This window comes from Coffea arabica, chromosome 2c, assembly GCF_036785885.1.
Source record: "Coffea arabica cultivar ET-39 chromosome 2c, Coffea Arabica ET-39 HiFi, whole genome shotgun sequence".
In the NCBI taxonomy this organism is placed as follows: domain Eukaryota; kingdom Viridiplantae; phylum Streptophyta; class Magnoliopsida; order Gentianales; family Rubiaceae; genus Coffea; species Coffea arabica.
The window spans coordinates 18,788,591-18,803,426 of NC_092312.1; the positions used below are offsets into that span (position 1 = coordinate 18,788,591).

Below are 14,836 nucleotides of genomic sequence, written 5' to 3' on the forward strand. Positions count from 1 at the left end.
CTGGGAATAAATATATGAAGCATGCATGATATTTAATATGTGGAGGGGCAGCGACTATAAGAGTATTGAGACTTAAATTATGAGAGCTTGCAAAATTTTCTACTCATTTAGAAGCCGCAATGATTAAATAATTAGGGTGTTTTAGGACAATACGTGTGTGTGTGTGTGTGCATGTATCTATGGTTACGGGCTTGTGGTTGTGGGACTTTAACAGGGTATTCTTTATTATTAAGTGAAGTATGACGTTTGATATTATCATTACCAGAAAAAAGATTGAAGAACAAATGACTATTGCTTTCGTCATTGGTTTGCACAGCAGATATTTTAGATGAAGAAGATCGAGTGTGCCATAATTAAATTAATTTTACCAGCTACCTAAGTTTTTTTTTTTTTTTTTTTGGTTTTATCACTGGCTGGCTACCAATAGCATCATCAAATATCAGCTAACCCTAATGATTATTCTTCTTTCCCAAATATTTGACCATGCCTAGAGCAAGAAGTTGATAACCAGTTCGTACGGGGGCTCTAGGGCTGATGCTGGAATGAGTAGTTTGACTTGAGCTCGCAAGCTATTCAGTTAGTAGCTCGGCTCGAGTTTGTTTTGACCGAGTTCGAGCTGCTTAATAGAAGCAGCAAGTCGAGTTCGAGGTTCAATATTTTGCACTCGAAGACTCGACGAGTCTAATCAAATTTTTATAATATATTTTAATTTTTTTATATTTATTATTGTGAAATGTCAATAATATTATTTATTTAAAATTATATGTAAAATATTAATTTTTATTACGTGAGCTCGAATAGGCTCAATTGAATTTAATTTAAATTGATTAGATTTAATTAAACTCGAACTCGAGTAACGTAAATTGATGTCGAGTTTAAACTTAAAATTTTAAAAACTCGACAAACTTGAACTCGATTTCAAACTTAGTTATTTTACCTCGAGTCGAGATCAAATAATGCACTACTCGAGTTCGACTGGACTCGAACGCACCCCTAACCACACCTAGAAAGAAAAGGCCACCTTACAGGGTTGCACCATACTCGAAACTTCTGTTGCTGTTCTTGCTGTTGCTGCTGTTTTTTCTTTTTTCCTTTTTCTCATTTGGAGAGCGTCACGAACATTCTGGGCTGTTTCTGAAATTGAAGGAGACAATTCGGCTTCTAGACCAATAAACTTCGAAGCAATCGAGAGAAACTCAATGGAGAGAAACTAACTGCATACGTGTTGATCGAGCTCATCAAAGTCCATTACACATGAGTTAACTGTTCACATCACCCGACCGAAGTTAAAAGAAAAGGTCCCACGAAAGAAAACGCATATCCTACGCGGACAGCTTATGTTAAGCTGTTTGTTTGGCTGCATGTTACTTACCATGTTAATCGTGAAAGGACACAACAATTTTCTTTGGCTGCTTTAGCAAAATTTCCAAACATATGAAAGTTTTACCTGTTGTCGGTGCTGAGAGTGCTTACAAAAAAAGTTAGGTGAGGAAAATCCATAGCAGAAACAGTTAGTATTCCAGCTCTGTGAACTCTTTCGTTCATTCTCAATATATTATTGTAAACTACTCCTATGAATGAATCAATAATAGCTGGGAACCATCATTTAGCCCTGCTTTTTTGCTTACCTATGTGGTTCATGATGAGTTGTGCAACTGTTTTCCACCTCCTCTAACTTGTTTTCCCGATTTTCTTTCACAAATCTCGAGCAAATTGTCTTACTAGAGGATTTGGTTTCGCATGATCGCGTGCAATTTCCTAAACAAAGTTGGAATCCATCATGTCTTGTCTGTTAAATTCATTAGTTGCTGAAAATTTTGGTGCACTTCGTAACACAACAAGAAGCAAGAAGAAAGCGTTGTAATGGCGTTCTTTAACCTTTTGTGCCGCGCCAACAGCGGTTGGCATCAAAGCTCAAAATGGTTTTTTGAAGAGACGGTCTTCCTCGAGCAATAATAATTAACTAGTGTGAATACCCGTGCTACGCACGGTGCTGATATTATTGAAAAAAATAAAATGGTGAACAACTAAAGGTGAAAAATTGAACCAACAAAATTTAAATGTAATATCTGTTTAACAATAGTTTGAAATATAATAGAATGTGTATATCATTCAAGAACTGTCTTTTTTCGAAAGATGGATCCTGAAAAAAAAATTAAAATTTATATTAAAAAAGTGAATGATATATTTCTACAAATGAATGCAATTGAATGTTATTAAAATGAAATACTTACAAATACTAAGCATTCGATTTGATAATCTTTCTTGAAGGTGCGAACACTCTTCACACCAATCCACTTTTAGTACGAAAGCCAAAATTGATAATTTAATTAACTATTTTGAATTTTGTGGAGTGTGTACTACAAATGAAAATGCACGATCTTTGACGATATAAAAAAACTGTATATTTACCGTGATCACACAAAAGTATTGGTGATGCGGATGGCTGTCGAACTTGAAGAGAGACAATATTTTCATTTCTTTGATCTAGAAAAAATATATATATTAAATCAAAAATAAATAGTTTTTGTATTTATTTTATGTGTAGTAAGTGATACATTGTATGAGAATTGTTAACAAAAAAATATAATAGTTAATATAGAAGTAGCATCAATAGAATTTAATACAATTGTGTTGTAATCAAGTGAAAATTACGCACCAATAGAATTGTTATTAGCACTCATAGTTAATGAAGTAATCCCTTTATAAATATATTTTGGTATATGTAGACCCCCCAAATCCCGCAAAACCAATCACCACTTATTGAAAATAAACCAATAAATGCACTAAAATGCCTCCCATCTATACCTCAAATTGCACTTTAACCCATGAATTTTATGCGAAATTATCCCTCTAATTGCTTTTGTCCTTTTCGATTTTTTCACATGTCGCTAACTGCTTCATTCCCTCTGCTATCACTTGTATATTTAAAATCAATTTTTAATATTAAATAAAAATGAATGTATTAGTTTATAATATGTTCATAATGTGGATAAATTATTAAATTTGGAAAAGAGCGTATGTTCTTATAGGCTTATTTTTTATTTTTTTTTGGAAAATGAATTTGTTCTTGTAGATTTTTTTTTTTTGATACAGAATTGTTTTTCAAAGATTTTGGTTCGTAGTCCCTACTATGTTTAAACCATCTTTTAATATCCAATTCAATATTGTCTTTTAATTTGGCAGCCTCTATAATTTTTAATTTATTCTTTTGGTTTAAGTTCAGTTTGAATTCAGAATTTTTCAAATACCAAGAGAAACCAGATTTTTTTTTAAAATCACTGTCTTGAGTCAGGTAGAGCGCCGAAATATGAGTCAGGATTATTTCTTTTATGCAGTTAGTTTCCTGATATCTGGTATGATATATAATTATGTCCCTTGGATTTTTTTTTCATATAGATATTGTTAGGTCTTTGGCATCACTACTGAACATTATCCAAACTTAGAATGACGCGTTTTTTCTAATCCAGTGGATGCAAAAATACAAAAATAAAAAAAAATGAAGGTAATATTGTGATTCAAACTCTAAAAAGTAGGATACCATCCTTCAAGAAGTTTCATGCCTTCTTTAGCATCTTAAAAAGATGCAACATAGAACAGTTATTTGAATGCTAATAAACTCTCTTTCTACCAATTTTGAAAGGCCAACCATTAAAAGTAAAGTGAAAATTATTGCAGTCAATGCAGAGAGAAAATGATAAAGAAAAGAAATGCTAGAATGCAATTTTGCCAAAAGAATTTCTGACAAAATTAAAAATTAATCCAATTTTAATAATGGGCGTATAGTGCCTTAGTTATTAGTAGTATCTGAATTGTTTTTCTCTAATTATAAATCATTTTTAATTATTTTTTATTATCAAAAAAATATTTTTTTTATTTCATGCACGATCATTTTTGGAATAAAATTATGAAAATAACTATCGTAACACCTTTTTTATGTGATAAATGTGCAATAAAAAATAATTAAAAAAATTTCAGTAATACAAACAAATAAATTTTTATAATATACAATTTATGTTAGAAATAGTAAAACCCTCAATCATGAATCTATACCATTCGCAATTATATAAGCAAGCAATACCTTATGTTAGAAATGCGATTGTGATTTTGTGTTTATACTTTATCCCACTATTGACTATCTTTGCTTTACAGTGTAACAATAAGCAAACAATCGTTCATAGGATTTTGTAAAAAATTTTCAGAAATAATGGATGATCAGGAAATCAATGCAATATCATTCATGACAAAAAGCAAAGCAAAAGCAAAACATACTTAAAAGGTAGAGGGGACTGACCTGAAAAATTAAGTTGGCAAGAATATATTTCCAATTCTCCACAAGAAGGTTGAGTTCTGCTAAAGTCTCTGCACATAATATCTTCCACTACTGCTCATAAAAGAAACAAAATCAATACATTTACAAAATGAATAGAGAACCAAAAACAAATAAGAAAATGAGAGAGAGTGGGGGTGAGATAGTAGGATAGTGGGAATAGAGAATTTGTAGGAATGGTTATAGGATGAGTTAAGATAGTGGGATAGTGGGAATATTGATGGGTGATAAGGTGGGTTATAACCTACTACATTTTATGTATTAAAATAAATACAAAAATCTAGAAAAAAGAATGAGAAGTTTAGAAGTCATTGAGAGGGTTTCTGCTAAAAATCCCTTCCTGAATACATATAGATATAGATATAGATGTGTCTTGTACGTTTCCAATTTCCACTCTCCCCTTATATGATGTTGAATTTTTTAAAAATAATAATAATAATAAAGGGTTGTTATTGCAATTTTCTTTTTCTGTTTTGGGTCTGGAGTCCAATATTGTACCCAGAAAAAAAAATATTTTTTTGAAAAGGCCTCTCCCGCAAAGGTGAAAGGTTAGAGCAATGAGCCAAGGCCCGTGATGTCTGGACGGAATCGCGTTTCAAGGTTCTTATCCACCCAAAACTCTTAAAAATTGGCAGAAGGCAGCCCATAACATGCGGTTTGTTTCTCGAAGACCAGCTGCCCGCACACCATTCCACTCTCTCCGAAATAAAAGAATGCCCCATAATAATTCGTGAATCCTTCCCACTCCGTTGTCAGTGTCCTTTAGGGGTAGAGGGATAAAAAATGGGTGATTTGGACAGGTTGAAATGAATAATAGATATAAGTGAGTTAATTTATTTTAGGGATAATTTCAGAAACCTCCCCTGAGGTTTCTGACATTTACACTTACCTCCCCTGTGGTTTAAACAATTACACTGACCTCCCCTGAGATTACTAATCCTTTACAAATTCAGTCCAAATAATTAAAATATTATTTTAGAGAGTGAAATTAGAATTTTGTACCTGATTTGTACTTTGTGTTACATGTCCAATGAATGATAAAGTATTATAAATTAATTTACAATTAATAAACTTTAAGGAACGTAGTTTATAGGCAAATACGTATTACATATTTAAAGTATCAACTTTTTACGGGTATTTTACTTTCAAATATTTACTTTATTACAAATATTTATTCTCAAATACAGATTTGTATTTATCCTCAAATATTTAATTTTTATTAAACACAAAACCTACCAGTTTTTCTTCCGTAGAAATATTAATATAATACTTTTTCAATTTTAGTTATAAATATTTATGTATTTAACATAAATTAAATGATTTAGGATAAAATATCCATAAAGAGCCAATACTTTACTCATGTAATGGAGAAAACCATAAAAATTAATATTTTATGAGGCCGTTTATTTTTTAAAAAGTATTTAATTTATATTAAATAGATGACCTACTGATTTTTTTTGCAAGAATATTACTGTAACACTTTTTAATTTTTAATTACAAATGTTAATATATTTATCATAAATTAAATATTTGAAAATAAAATATCTGTAAAGAGCCGATACTTTAAATAGGATATGCGTATTTGCCTATAAACTACACTATTTAAAGTAAGGAGTATAGTTTATTGATTTAAGTTAAGGAGTGTAGTTTATTGATTTAAGTAAGGAGTGTAGTTTATAGGCAAATATGCATAACTTATTTAAAGTACCAGCTCTTTACAGGTATTTTATTTTTAAATATTTAATTATAATAAATATATCAATATTTGTAATTAAAAATTAAAAGGTGTTACAATAATATTCTTGCAAAAAGAAAATCAATAGGTTATCTATTTAATATAAATTAAAATTTTTTAAAAAAAAAGAAATGGCCTATAAAATGTTAATTTTTTATGGCTTTCATCCATTACACAAGTAAAGTATTAGCTCTTTATGAGTATTTTATTCTGAATCATTTAATTTATATTAAATACATAAATATTTGTGACTAAAATTGAAAAAATGTTATATTAATATTTCTACGGAAGAAAAACTGGTAGGTTTTGTATTTAACAAAAATTAAATATTTGAGAGTAAATACAAATCTGTATTTGAGAATAAATATTTGTGATAAAGTAAATGTTTGAAAGTAAAATATATGTAAAGAGCTGGTACATTAAATAGGCAATACGTATTTTGCTTATAAACTACGCTCGTTAAAGTTTATTAATTGTTAATTAATTTGTAATACTTTGCCATTCATTGGACATGTGACACAAAGGACAAATCAGGTACAAAATTCTAATTTCACTCTCTAAAATAATTTTAATCATTTGGACTGAATTTGTAAAGGATTAGTAACCTCAGGGGAGGTCAGTGTAATTGTTCAAACTACAGGGGAGGTAAGTGTAAATGTCAGAAATCCCAGGGGAGGTTTCTGAAATTATCCCTTTATTTTATAACCATTTAATTATATGGATATAAATGAGTTAGATAATTCAATTATCCATTTATTTTAACTTTTTATAAACTCATTTAAATTCATTTTTATAAACTAAATTATTAATTTATACCACTCTTTACACCCTCATTAGTTTTAGATATTTTTGCTTATAATGTTCAATAAGCCTAATTACCAATTTTTTCTATCCATGTTTTATGTTGCAAAATTACATACTATTTAATAATTGAACAATAAGAATATAAAAATTTGAACCAAATACTATGAAAGTTAACATAAAAACTTAATCCAAATACTTTGAACCATTAGCATTTTTTTCGTATATATATTTAAAATTTCATTTTTGCAAGGTAGGAAAACAGGCTAAAACTTATCATAAATTGATAATGCTGAAAAATAAGCAAGTTAACAAAGTACCAGAAAATAAAATAATAAGATAAAACTAACAAATAATAATAATAATAATGAAACAAAAGTAGTTAATATCATGATAAAATGAAGAATGTAGAAAAATATTAAGGAGGATATTTATCTGTGTCAAAAATACATCAAATGTTTGTTAAGGCTAAAAAATAAAATATTCCACGATATACAAGTCTTTTAGCAATATTGATGCATGAAAGTCTCCAACAATGAGTTCAATAATCAAATGCGAGTTTCAAATTTCTTCTAAATGGGTAGGGAAAGAAAGGAGGTATGGAGGAAAACAATTCTACACGAATTAATTGGATTTGGTGGGTTAAGCAAATAGGTATTATTATGTAACCCATTTATACCCATATACAAAAATTTAAAATATAAAAAAAAAAATCTATCAATGGGTGGTTATGGATAAATTTAGATAAATGAGTTTGTTAGCCACCTATACCTAGGAAGTATGAACATTACTTTTTTTAATCCCATTTTATTATTGAGGGCCTTTTGATAATTGAGTTCGTATAAAAAATGAAATTACTCTTCCTTGTGTGGGTGTGTGTGTGTGTGTGTGTGTTTTTATCTTTCTTTGACCATCTATATCTATATCTATATCTATATCTATATAAATTTGAGAAGGGATTTTTAGCAACAAGTTTTCACAAATCTTCCCACTCTCAACTCTATTTTTTTAGTATTTTACATTTAATTTATTTCGTAAAAAACATCATGGGCACATTACACCCCCACGTTTCCCTCAAACAAGAAGTTAACTCCAACTAACACTCTTTACACACCTTACTCCAACTGACACTCCTCACACACCTTCCCACTACAATTAAAACTTTGCCAATCAAGAATGTCACTTATATTAAAACTCTTCCAATTCCATCATAAGATTGCGCATGATTTCTTTCCACTTCATGTTGGTATCCTTATTAGCGCTCAAATTAAATTTCACTCCACACACACCTTTCCACTACAATTGTAACCCTTCCAAACAAGAATTTGCGAATTTGCCAATGCCATATATTGTCGTTTCTACTCTTTCAATGCCATAACCAATTCTCACTACAAATTCTATTTTTCTAACATTTCACATTTAATTTAATTTATAAAATATATTTCTCTCAACTTCCACATCTATTCTTCACATTTGAAATTATTGGTTACTTCTTAAAATCATTTCAATTCAAATTGTTGGTTAATGTGCATGTTATCTTATTTAAATTTCAACCCATCACATTTCCGATTGTCTTGCATTATTTATGAATCTACAATAATTAAAACTTCTATAAGACCATAAGAAAAGATAATAAATATAACATCCTTTCATGCTTTCTTATTAATTTAAATAAGTAAGATTATTTCCACTCCATTTTTGTTATTCACACTTCAATAATCATTTTGATCATATAAATTTCATTAATTAGACTATATGATAAAACAAATGGTGGAATTGCAAATAATAAAAAATTGAGTGCAAATAACATTTTCTTAAGTAAGAAGTGGCCTCCATACCTTTCTAAATTTAAAAAATAGTGGTTCCGCTTATATAGGAATTTGGTTTGAAGTTTATTAGTGGGAGGGTAAATAAAAAGAAAATATTGCCAAACTTAGTAAAAGTAAAAAAGTAACTGATAATATTTTATCTTTAAGCTTAGTAATCCTAAGTAAAAAGGCAAAATTAAATAGAAAATAATGTCTTGGATTTAAAAAAAATCAAGAATGGTACCATTCATGAAATCCAAATTATGAAATCACTAAATAAAAAACAAAGTATTACTAGCCTTTTAACTTGAATTTTTTTTAAATATTCATTTTTGATAAAAAAAAAATAATGATAATAACAACACCAATTCTACCAAAAATTTTTAAAAAAGTAATATTATAGTTTAAGAGAAAGATATAGAACATTCAACCCTAAAATACTACTTAATTTGTATATATCTGGCACAAATTTGACATTAGAATTGAATAAGAGTGCAAAAGCCAAACACTAAGGATAACTTTTGGTATCATTAATAATTTTCTATATTATTATTGCTGTCTTCATATGTAATTATGTATTTGCTATGTTAAATATATATATATATATATATATATATATATATATATATATATATATTGATTGTAGTATTTGAGGATATTGTAGATATTATCAGTTTTGCATTTCACTTTTAGATACTAATAATTGCAACCATTGTAATTAATTTTCAATTTTATATTTTCATTATGATAGGTAAAGTTAAATGTATTATGTCGCAGGGATATAAATTTAGAAGTTAGGTATAGGGGGAGGAGGGAGGGAAGAAAATGATGAGGTATTGAAAAGTAGCAGGAAAGGTTGAAGAAGAAATACGAGTTATAAGGATGGGCGGATAAGTTAAAGAAGAAGAAAGGGGATTACAAGGATATGACAAAAATGACAAAAAGATAATAATAATAGAGAGGGTGGTACCATGATAGAAGATATGAAAGTCGTAGGAGGCATCTGATGACTAGTTAGCGTATAAGAGAAGAGGAAAATGATGGTGATTTTTAATAATTTTGAGAACTCTAAAAACACATATTATGGAGAATTTTTTTTAAAAATATACGTTAAAATTTATGAAAAATACTAATCTAAATGCAATCAACAATTTTAGGGACACAAGATGGGAGAAAGATTTTTTTTTCTAAAAATGGAAGAAAATAAATTGGTTATAATTTATTTTTTTATATTATAAGTTTTGATATATGGATATAACATAATATGTTTTGTCAGATATTGATAAATTAACTTTTTTTTTAGAAAACTCTTTACACCTTACTACCCAACTTAACCCTCTCCTTAAATGCGTTAACAATTCTTTTATCATGTAAATCATTATAGATTAATTTTTTTTAAATATTAAGCATACACTTCTTTAAAATTTTTAGTCTATATATATATTTATTATTTTGTACCACAATATATAAATATATAAAATATTATTTTGATTTGAAATATCCCGTGCATGGCACGGGTCAAAACACTAGTACTATATAATTTGTCATACGAGAGAGAATAACGGTGTAACCACCGAGCAATAACATGAGTTTAGTCCCTTTTTGGATTGTAGGTTGGGGATTTGAATCCTACCTGCAGTAAAAAAAAATTAAAAAGAGGTGTTAAAGCACCCTTTGAGTCTAGCCGGATTTTTAAATCTACTAATTCCTTATACATAGTTTCTTTATAGATAGTTTCTTTAAACTCATCTACATGTAAAAATATTATCGTTAAGGTAAAAAAAAAAAGAAAAAGAAAGGACAACTGTGTGCTTCAATGACAACCTTGGAATCCAATTATAGCATGTTGTAACCCATTCTCTCTCCTTTTTTTTTTTTGTGTTGGTTCGTTGATTCACAACAATTGGAAACAAAATATCTTGTTTAATAATATACAAAGGAAACAAACACAAAGGAAACAAACAAAGGGCCTGCTGCCACCACGAAGCTTCCCTGGAGCCATGTCCCTAATAAAAAGTTAACCAAATGCATTTAAGTTCCTAAGTTCGAGTCTCGGTTACGTTGGGTTCTTCCGCGCATTTATCGTGTTCGGGTCGGGTTGGGGCTCCAAGCTCGGGTCGCAAGGGATTAGTCGGATCCCGTAAGAATTGACCCGGACGCTCCTGCATGGACAAAAAAAAAATGTATTTACACAGGGAACCACAATTATTAATTCCCTCCAAATTGCGATTTGGCAATCTATCCAAGAATCGTGAAACACAATTTGGTCGGCGGTTGAAAAGGTATATTTGGGGACAGGAATCGATGATTCCCTCCAAACGGCACTTTGTTTGGTTAGTGATTACTAAAAGCGAACGAAAGAACAGTGGTTAATAAGGTTTATTCATACAGGGGATCACGATTTGTCATTCCCTCCAAACCGCAGTTTGGCAATTAATTAAAGAAGATGAAACATAATTTTTGGTTAGTGCTTAATAAGGTATGTTTATACAGGGGACCAGAATTAAGAATTCCCTCCAAAATGTGGTTTGGAGACGTATCCAAGAATCACGAAACGGGAGGGTCCTACAAAAGGTACCTACGATAGTGTCATGTAGCAATTCAAGGTTGGATGTATAAAGAGAGATATCAATTTTTAAATAGTTTTAAGAGTTTAGATTATTTTTTTTTTCGAATTTAAGAGTTTAGATTATTGAATGATGTTACGAGACTTTATTGAATTACATGAGTATGATAGCGAAAGGGGATGGTGAAATTTCCCATCAAACATGAGCTAGTCAGTGCTTAATAATTCCGATTAATAATTAAGACATTTATGATTTATCATACTCCATGGGATCACGGCTAATAATTGCCTCCGTGCTGCAGTTTCGCAGTTAAAAATTGCCGGGAACAGCATCATTTTCTTCCCGATAATAGTTGAGTTGATCTCCTTCCTCTTCCCCCAGTTATTTTTATCCTCAAATCGGGATCAGATTCCCAGAAGTAAACGATGGCAGCTGGTTCACCCCTCGAGCTCCGACCTCTTGGCAACACCGGCCTCAAGCTCAGCTCCATCGGCTTTGGCGCCTCCCCACTTGGCCGGGTCTTCGGCCCCGTCTCTGAGGAGGAAGCAATCGCCTCCGTTTGTGAAGCCTTTCGCCTTGGCATCAACTTCTTTGACACCTCCCCGTGAGAAAAAAGAAATCCCGTTTTTCATTTTGATTTTAATTAGCTGGTTTCTTTTTGTAATTTGCTGATAAAATGGGTTAATTTGTAGTAACATTTGACAATTGTTTTTTATGCGATTTAGGTACTATGGAGCGACCTTGTCGGAAAAGATGTTGGGGAAGGGTTTGAAAGCACTTGGGGTGGCTAGAGATCAGTACATTGTATCTACAAAATGTGGGAGATATCAGGAGGGTTTTGATTTCAGTGCTGAGAGAGTGACCAAAAGTATCGATGAAAGCTTGGAAAGGTTGCACCTGGATTATGTTGATATATTGCTTTGTCATGATATTGAATTTGGTTCTCTTGATCAGGTGCTGTATTTTTTGTACTTCTTGCATTTTGAATAGTAGGGGATAAGAAAATTATTTTATTAGGTAGTTATGAACTCTGTGGCTCGTTTTATTTGTTTCTCCAACAGATTGTAAACGAGACAATTCCTGCCCTTCTGAAACTAAAGGAAGCAGGGAAAACGCGATTTATTGGTATAACAGGATTGCCATTAGGGATTTTTACTTATGTGCTTGATCGAGTACCACCAGGTACGATTGATGTGATTCTCTCCTATTGTCACTATAGCATTAATGATTCGACATTGGAAGGTCTACTGCCCTACTTAAAGAGCAAGGGTGTTGGGGTGATAAGTGCCTCTCCCCTATCTATGGGGCTTCTTACAGAAAGTGGTCCTCCAGAGTGGCACCCTGCTCTTCCTGAACTGAAGGTTTTGATTCTCTTTTCTGATTAGCATCCTTTTCTAGTTTTTATTTATTTTAAGAGCTAAATACACATACTTTCTTAACCTTTGCACGTAATTTAGAATGTAAACACTGGCAAGTTTGGTCTCTTTGTTGCCGTGTCATGGTGAGAGCCTTTCGTATTGTATTACTTGTTAACCTGACAAATGTTATTCCAGTATCTATGCTACTTTCATAGTTGACCTCTTTTTGTGTCAAACTTCATCTTAGACGTCAATGCTACAAAACTGATGTCAGACAAATATAGTGTGTTACCTCGATGCTTTATGACAAGGTGATCATGGTCTTGCATAAGCCTCAATTTTTTCACTGTAAAGAACCTTACTTTATGTAGCTTAAAGTGTGTTATGTATATTGCACTGTGTGTCAGTTACTTCTCTCAAAGTTGTGTTGGAGAAATTACCTCGTAATGGGCCAATGCCCATCCTACAAGGTGCAAAAAAGTGATGGAGGATTTCTGGTGAAAGAGCAATCTCAGGAGATGAGTGGGCAAACTCTATGAGATTAGCCCCACAGGAGATAAGTTTTATTTAGAAGAACGCTTGTCTGCTTGCTTGAGTGCAGTACAAATCAATTGCATCTTGGCGTATGCTCACTACTAACGCAGTCATCTTTTAAGTCCTTACTATTATTCTGGATGTGCCGTTGTCTGGAGCTTACTCCCAATCTGGTTGAAATACTTTAGTTTGCTTTTCCTCAGGTTGCATGTCAATCTGCTTCTGCCTACTGTAAGGAGAAGGGAAAGAATATATCTAAATTAGCTATTCAGTTCAGCTTATCAAATAAAGACATCTCTACAATACTGGTTGGAATGAACTCTGTCACACAGGTAAGGTTACCATACTGAGCCTGAATGTCAACAACATACAAATTACAAAATTTGGCTTTGTGGAGAAATTTTCCTTGTTAGCCAATGATCTTTCTTTAGTATTTCACCTAGACCATGCTTTAAGAGATTCACGATTAGCTACACTGTTTTATTTTACACAGTCTTTGGTATCATTAATATTATTAAGCCCTTTCTCCAATAAAAGATAAGGATCTGAACACAAACGCGTGTGGAAAATGCAAAGCATGCATGTTTTTCTTTTGAGATAAATACTTGATGGTATTGGATTTCCATATTTGAAGAATTATAAAGAGATGTACGGATTCAATCCAAGCTCTCTTATAAAGATTACTTCTTTGTTCAGATTTTCATTCCATGTAAAATTTTGTTTCATTCCATGTCTCTTCAATTGTTATTTTTAACTTTTCCAGACAACTTTAAATTTAGGTTAAAAGTAAGGAATTTAGGGGATTGTGAGTAATGTCTTATCATTTCCTCGTTGATACAGCACCTGACAAGCTTAAGATGGTTTTCTAAAAAGAAGAAGGCCTAGCATAATATAATTACCATGAAGAATTGGCGGAACCAGGGATCGTCCCTGGCTGCCAGATTTGGGGGTTAGGGAGGCTTAGGGGAGGGAGGGATGGGTAAAAAAGAAGAAGAATTAGCGGAACTACTATTTGTAATGAGTTCGGGGCTGCTGGTTCCTACTTTTAACCATCAGTTCCACTGATACATGTAACAAACAAAGTTGTTGATTATCAGGTTGAACAAAATGTAGCGGCTGCAGCAGAGCTTGAAACAGTAGGAAAGGATGAGAAATTACTGGCTGAAATTGAGAAGATTTTGGAGCCCGTGAAGAACCAGACGTGGCCAAGTGGAATTCAGCAGCTTTGATATCGTATCTGCTATTAACTGCTTAGCATCTGTTGCATGGACATTTCTGAGGTTTCTTCTCATCTCTGTGAATCCCAAATTGGTGTCTTTCCTTGTTCTCTTTCTTTTTAAGGGTGAAACTGGTGTATCTACCCGGTTTAGTTAAAGCTCTGTATGACCTAAAGCCAAGGAAAAAAAAAAAAAAAAAAAAAAGAAGCAGCAGCTTAGCATCTTCATTCCAGTTGGTGACCATATGTACTTTATCGCATTGCGTCCGAGCTTACCGAACTAGGGAGTCTTACATAACACTTGCGGATCCATTTATCTTGCATTAATGCAGGAATTGTTAACATTGTCGGCTTCAACTGCGCGAGTTCGGGAGCCCAAGATCACCTTAAACAAAAAATAATTGCTGACAACAATTAAGCGAAGGAGTTGTACTAATTAGCATCTACAATAGCTTCTCTAACCATTAGTAAAGCCATCGGCGATTAT

General features: G+C 31.7%; 1 protein-coding gene across 3 annotated transcripts; it reads left to right on the forward strand.

The window, feature by feature from the left end:
- Positions 1-11,110: 11,110 nt before the first annotated feature.
- LOC113726548 (L-galactose dehydrogenase) lies at positions 11,111-14,582 on the forward strand. 3 transcript variants are annotated; one of them, XM_072074947.1, is made up of 6 exons: positions 11,111-11,248; positions 11,543-11,845; positions 11,967-12,195; positions 12,303-12,602; positions 13,337-13,465; positions 14,231-14,582. In XM_072074947.1, exons 2-6 carry the CDS (start codon positions 11,667-11,669, stop codon positions 14,360-14,362), a joined length of 969 nt encoding a protein of 322 aa, XP_071931048.1. In that variant the 5' UTR covers positions 11,111-11,248; positions 11,543-11,666; the 3' UTR covers positions 14,363-14,582. The 3 variants fall into 3 exon arrangements, with proteins under 3 accessions (XP_071931048.1, XP_071931047.1, XP_027106127.2); XM_072074946.1 differs by lacking the exon at positions 11,111-11,248 and adding an exon at positions 11,335-11,450; XM_027250326.2 differs by lacking the exon at positions 11,111-11,248 and having other exon boundaries at positions 11,367-11,845.
- Positions 14,583-14,836: the final 254 nt, after the last annotated feature.

Excerpts from the sequence above, each read along its gene's own strand:
- LOC113726548 (XM_072074947.1), top strand. The coding sequence starts at position 11,667 with ATGGCAGCTGGTTCACCCCTCGAGCTCCGACCTCTTGGCAACACCGGC. Across the intron at positions 11,846-11,966 it reads AACTTCTTTGACACCTCCCC|GTACTATGGAGCGACCTTGT; the intron begins GTGAGAAAAAAG and ends TATGCGATTTAG. Across the intron at positions 13,466-14,230 it reads GAATGAACTCTGTCACACAG|GTTGAACAAAATGTAGCGGC; the intron begins GTAAGGTTACCA and ends GTTGATTATCAG.